General features: G+C 53.4%; 1 protein-coding gene across 1 annotated transcript; it reads left to right on the top strand.

Annotated features, from left to right (window-relative positions):
* Window positions 1–241: 241 nt before the first annotated feature.
* On the top strand, window positions 242–3,607 carry LOC124375133 (DNA polymerase delta catalytic subunit-like). Its single transcript, XM_046833242.1, has one exon. It carries the CDS (start codon window positions 242–244, stop codon window positions 3,605–3,607), a length of 3,366 nt encoding a protein of 1,121 aa, XP_046689198.1.
* Window positions 3,608–5,908: the final 2,301 nt, after the last annotated feature.

Here is a 5,908-nt window from a genome sequence, read left to right as displayed (position 1 = left end):
TGCTGATCAACTATAAAACCGGCTGAGTCTGCACTACTCGGAATCAGGAGCAGCCGCCCGCACCCGGCTCTTCAACGAAGCAGTGGCCCTCAGCGGCACACCGACCAGCTGTTAGACGACTGTTCCAGCCGACAGACAGGCCGTCGAGCTCAAACTGCTCGGATACTGCCAACAGACCAGGAGTAGCGCCCAGAGGTCATCCTAGCGACCCGACCCAGACTTGGACTATTCGTAGTCGAAGATGGAACCGTTCTTCTATCTCCACGCTGAACTGGAAGAGGAGCGGTTTGCGACGGCCGCTACTCGTCACGGCGTCCGGGCACAACCCACCACCACGTGTCTGTCGATATTCGGTAAAGACGCGCGCGATGAGACCGTAGTCGTCCGCGTCCACATGTACAGGATTCAATTCTACGTGTCCTTCAGGGATACGCAACTAACCAGCTACTGTTGCACGTGGTTGGCGCAGAACGCCGCAGACCTCGTGGTGTCGATGGAAACCGTGCACGGATTCAAAAGCATGTTGATGGACAAAAACCACCAGACGGTGGCCGCTGACGATTTCGCGGACACTACTTTGTCAAACGTGGTACGCCTGAAAGTCAGAACGCGGCGTGACGTGACAACGGTGGTGAGGAAGCTGGACGAAAAGGTGTACGAGTACTACGTCACCAACGGTTCGTGTCATGGTTATCCGTCCGCGGCCAACTACTACGAGTCGAACCTGGACGTGATTGTGGCGGCCACGAGGGATCTGGGACTGGACGCGTGCCAGTGGTGTCTGTTCGACACGCGTATGTGTACGAAGAACGAGAACCGGGCGTTCGTAGGAAACGAGTACTCGGTGTACGACACGGGTGCGATCCGAGTGAAGGACTTGTTCGCCAGACCCACGGCGCCTCCGCGTTCTCTGCCGCCTCACGTGAAAATCATGTCCTTCGACATAGAATGTCTTTCTGCCGTCGTGGAAACCATGCCGGACGCTTCCAGAGATCCTGTCATACAGATCTCGGCCGTCGTTTCCACGGACGCCTTGGGCCGCGGGCAGTCACGCGGTTTTCGGCGTCACCTCTTCACGACCGGCGGACCGTGTGCTTCGATCGAGGATGTGCAAGTAGTTCTGTGTCGGGACGAGGCCGCACTGTTGCGAGCTTTCGTCGAACACGTTCATGCCGAAGACCCGGACATCGTCTCGGGTTACAACGTGTGTTCGTTCGACCTGCCTTATCTTTTCAAACGCATCGAGGTACACGGGGTCGAGGCGTGCATGGGTAGAGGAAAACGCCGAGCGACTTGTAAAAAACGCAAAATGGAAGCGGTGCGTCAGTACGCGTCATTCATGCCGAAGACCCACGACACTCTGGTCCCCGGACGCGTCGTTTTCGACATGTACACGCATATGCGGAAAGAAGTGAACCTGCGTTCGTACACACTGAACAGCGTGTCAACACATTTCCTGAAACAGAAAAAAGACGACGTCGGTTACAGAGAGATTCCGGCGCTGTACCACGGTGACGACGAATCGCGCGCACGCCTCGGACGCTACTGCGTGAAAGACGCGCAACTCGTTTTGGAACTGGCGTTCAAAACGCAAACATTCGTTCACGCGTTCGAACGGTGCAAAGTTTTTCGCACCATGTTACAGTACATGGTGGAACGCGGTCAACAGGTGAGATTCTATTCCATGCTGTTGGCCTGGTGTGCGGACCGGAAGATTCTAGTAAACGACGTCACGACGTCCCGCGACGTGGAGGAGAAGAGGAAGGCGAGTGCCCATTACGAGGCCAACCTGTACGACCGTGCCAAAAAGGCGCGACTCGAACGTGGGAGGCACTCCTCGTCCGCCGCCACGACGGACAAAAACACCAACTCGCCGCACGACACCTCGGGAGAACGCTCACCGCCACGACAAGCAGGCAAAACGAGACGATCGGGGTACGAAGGGGCCACCGTATTGGATCCGGTCAGCGGCATGTACCACACGCCCGTCATCTGTCTCGACTTCGCTTCCCTGTACCCGTCGATCATGATCGCGTACAACCTGTGTGTGACGACCTTCGTGAGGGACGAGCGGAGCGGAGAAGAACTGACGGTGGCGGGTCTGGCCGAACGGTCGCCGGCCGGCTACTACTTCCTGGCGAGCCCCACAAAAAAGGGTGTCGTACCGTCAATATTGGAAATGTTGCTTGAGGAGCGAGCCGACGTGAGACGGCGGATGCGCGACGTCGACGACGGATCTATCGAATACATGTTATTGGACGGGCAACAGCTAGCGCTGAAAATCGCGGCCAACTCCATATACGGTGCAATGGGTTGCGACAAGAGCATTTTAAATTTCGTCGAGATACCGTCCAGCGTTACGGCGTACGGTCGCCAACTGATACTACGGACGAAAGAGCACGTGGAAAACCTCTACGCCGGAACGCAGGTGTTGTACGGAGACACGGACAGTCTCATGGTGAACATGAGTGAATGGGATCCGAACCGCCAGTACATCTGGGATTGCGCCGGACTCGGCAAGGACATGGCCGACTCGGTCACTAGAGCAATCGACCGTGCACCGATCAGACTGCAGTTCGAAACGGTCTACAAACCGTTTTTACTGTGCACAAAGAAGAGATACGCGGCCGGCGTGTACAACTGTCTCGACAAGGTGGCGGCGTCCTCCGACGAGAACGTCCGACGCGCGTGTCGTCCGACGATAAAGTACAAGGGACTGCAGGTGGTACGGCGTGACAACTGCACCTTCGCCACGCGCCTCATGGAGTTCACTCTGGAAACGCTGATGAGCGAAAACGAGGACGGCTCGATCGTACGCATCGCGACGCGCCTGCGAGACGAGCTGACGCGCCTCTTCCAGGGACGTGTGAACATGAAAGAGTTGGTGATTTCGAAGGAGTGGAAGAAGAAAGGCGTCAACGCGCAAGCGCACGACATATTGGCGCGGAGAATGCAGCAGCGCGACCCGAACTCGGCGCCGTCCATCGGCGACCGTGTGCCGTACGTCATCGTCACGCATCCAAAAGGTGCGAGACTGTGTGACCGGGCCGAGGACCCGCTATTCATCGTGGAAAACGATTTGCCGGTCGATTTCATGTATTACGCGGACAACCAGTTGGCCAAACCGATAGCCGATCTGCTTAAAGTCGTCTTGGCGGGGAAGAATCCAGAAGAAATAAAGGACATGTTCTGGCCACCCGCCGTACCGAGGCGCTCGTCCGACAAGCGTCTGGCAACGGGCGAACGGAGATGGATGAAGAAAGCTTCCGGGGGAAACCAACGGATTACGGATTACTTCGCGAAAACGCGATCGCAGGAGCAAGTCGAGGGAGAGGAGGCCGCGCGACTGTCGCTGTTGAAAAAAGAATTGTGCGACGTAGAGGACGTGTTGGAAGGTTTGGCTGTAAAGTGCATGCGGTGCAAAAAGAACGAAGAGCAAGCCGTGCGTTCCTGTCGTGACCGAGAGTGTGAAACGCTCTACGAACGTTATTCAAATATTAAAATAAGACGTCAAACGGTGGATAAAATCGACAGGATCGACAAGACCGCAGACGCATCCTCGCGAGTCGGTGTGTCGAGGTCGTACAACTTGTTTACCACCACCTGATGATATAAGACAATAACGACGTCAAACAGTGGATAAAACCGAGAGGATCGACAAGACCGCAGACGCATCCTCGCGAGTCGGTGGCCGTACGACTTGTTTACCACCACCTGATGATATAAGACAATGAACATGTTTTGTAAACAGTTTCTCCAGACTGTATGACTTGTTTACCACCACCTGATATAAGACAATAAACACATTTCGTAAAGTCTCTCTATTTTTGTTACAGATTACCCCCCCCCTTTCCTACAAATAAAAATACAGTATAGACCTGTATTCGATAGTCTTTTATCGAAAGTTGCTAACTATCGACGGTCGTTGGTAACTTTCACAGGGCCAATGGAAGATAAACCGTGTTCGAAGTCCCACGTTCAAGAGACTCGGTGAAAACGAATAGATCAAAATAAAAACATTACGGAAATAAAACGACAGAACGATAAATGAGTATACCGTTGGAAGGAAAAAACGAGGACTGTCGAGACTACTGCACCCATACCGGTTGCTTTTTCGAGCACCTTTTTAACTGCAGTGCTCATGACGAGCGCTATTACATTCGCACCCGGACAGCGGTATCTCCCCGAGAGCTCTGTTCTTGATCTTTCTTCGATTGGACAAGAAGCTGGTGTACTCACTTCTGTGTGGACGGTTCTGAAATAAACTTGTGTCTGTGAACCGTTGTTTTTATTTTATCCTGACTCGAAACGTGTTCCCTACGAGTTCACAGGTTTCGTAACATCCTGCGGTGGCCGGGGGGGGGGTAATATTTACTCATACCACACCAGCTTCGCGTCGGCCCCTCCCGGGAGCTTCTCATGATGCTCATTCTACTGGACAAGAAGCTGGTATAGGATCGCGCGCGAACGCCACACTGAATATATAGCAAATTTCTCCCGTTTAGCCCCGCCCACCGTTTCCTATTGGTCTGAACCGGTGGTGGGGGTAATATTTTCTAGAAACGTGTGGGATTTTGTAGGGAAATGTGAGGGAATTGCGGGAAAATGCGGGGAAAAAGGGAATTTTACTATCAATCGTAGAACGGCTCTCGAAGACGACGGTCACGGCCCATGAAAGTGAGGTTAAGTCGGATCAGGAAACGATTGTATAGAAACTCAACAATATTTCCGTTCATTATGACGTACCATCTCGTGGTTCTGTTTCGGTTTTACCCTCGGGTCCTTCCGTTCACTCCCCACCGCCCAACCCCTCGTTCGCTTTAAAAGCGCCACCGGCGTTCCGGATTGTTTATTTCTTGTCGGTCATGTCGTGGCACTGTTTTACAGACCACAACACCGGAAGAGTGTACAAGTCGAGGCTCGCGGTAGCGGACAGCACAACCGACCTGAGCGGCCGCCCGGTCACCGGTGATTACGATCTCCGCGAACTTGTATCGGCCGCTAGACTGTTGGAGAACGGACGCAACTCGGGACGAGTCTTGCGTAGATTGTGGTGTGACCAACACGGACCTTCGACGACACCGGACGACGACGACGGACGGAGGAGTTATACCGCCACCTGCACAACCACTACGAACAATACGCGAACATACACGGATATTTTACTGGTAGGTTTTGAAGCGTCAGCGTTGCCGCCAACAATAAACTGGTTTGATTCCGTCGGCGACGTGCGTCAGGATTATTTGGACGAGCGCCGCCGAAGGGATGCGTGCGCCTCCAGGATAGAGACTCTGCGACGTTCCCTCCCGGCCGGCTCCAACCGTACGCTCCAGTTCATCATCGCTTACGGCGAAGAGGCAAAACGACGCACGGTCGACACTCTGAGAGGTATGAAATGTAGATTCACCGAGACGCCAACGTTCCAAACGACGGGCGATTTCTACGACCACACGATTACTGATTCGTCAGTCGTCAAGTTGTTTAGCAACTAAAGATTATGTTTTCCAATAGTGTTGTGTATCTATCGAATGCCGCAAATAAACATTTTTACTTCCACTGACGTGTTTTTGATCTTGACCTCCTGTAACCCGATGCTGTTCTGTAAGCGAAATGATTCGAACAACGCTTTTACTATTTGTATTTATTGTACTTTTGACGTGCTGCGTACGCGTGAGCGTACGCGGAGCGAATACCAACAACACGGAAAAGGTGGTTATGTCGACGTCGTCCGAAAACGCGGAAAACGCGGTAAGCGAATTGGTGGACTTGCGTTGTTCGGGATCCGAGGGTCTCGTGAAAACTCTGACCAAAAGAGGCCCAGCCTGTATTTGGGAATGTACAAATTACACCGGATACACGGATTCCGGTGGAAAACTGTTGGGCGGTAATTGCAGTGGTGGCGGTGGTA

Source organism: Homalodisca vitripennis, unplaced genomic scaffold (genome assembly GCF_021130785.1).
Source record: "Homalodisca vitripennis isolate AUS2020 unplaced genomic scaffold, UT_GWSS_2.1 ScUCBcl_13464;HRSCAF=23706, whole genome shotgun sequence".
Taxonomy (NCBI): domain Eukaryota; kingdom Metazoa; phylum Arthropoda; class Insecta; order Hemiptera; family Cicadellidae; genus Homalodisca; species Homalodisca vitripennis.
The sequence above is the reverse complement of the archived record's forward strand: the minus strand, read 5'-3'. Positions and strand labels throughout refer to the sequence as shown.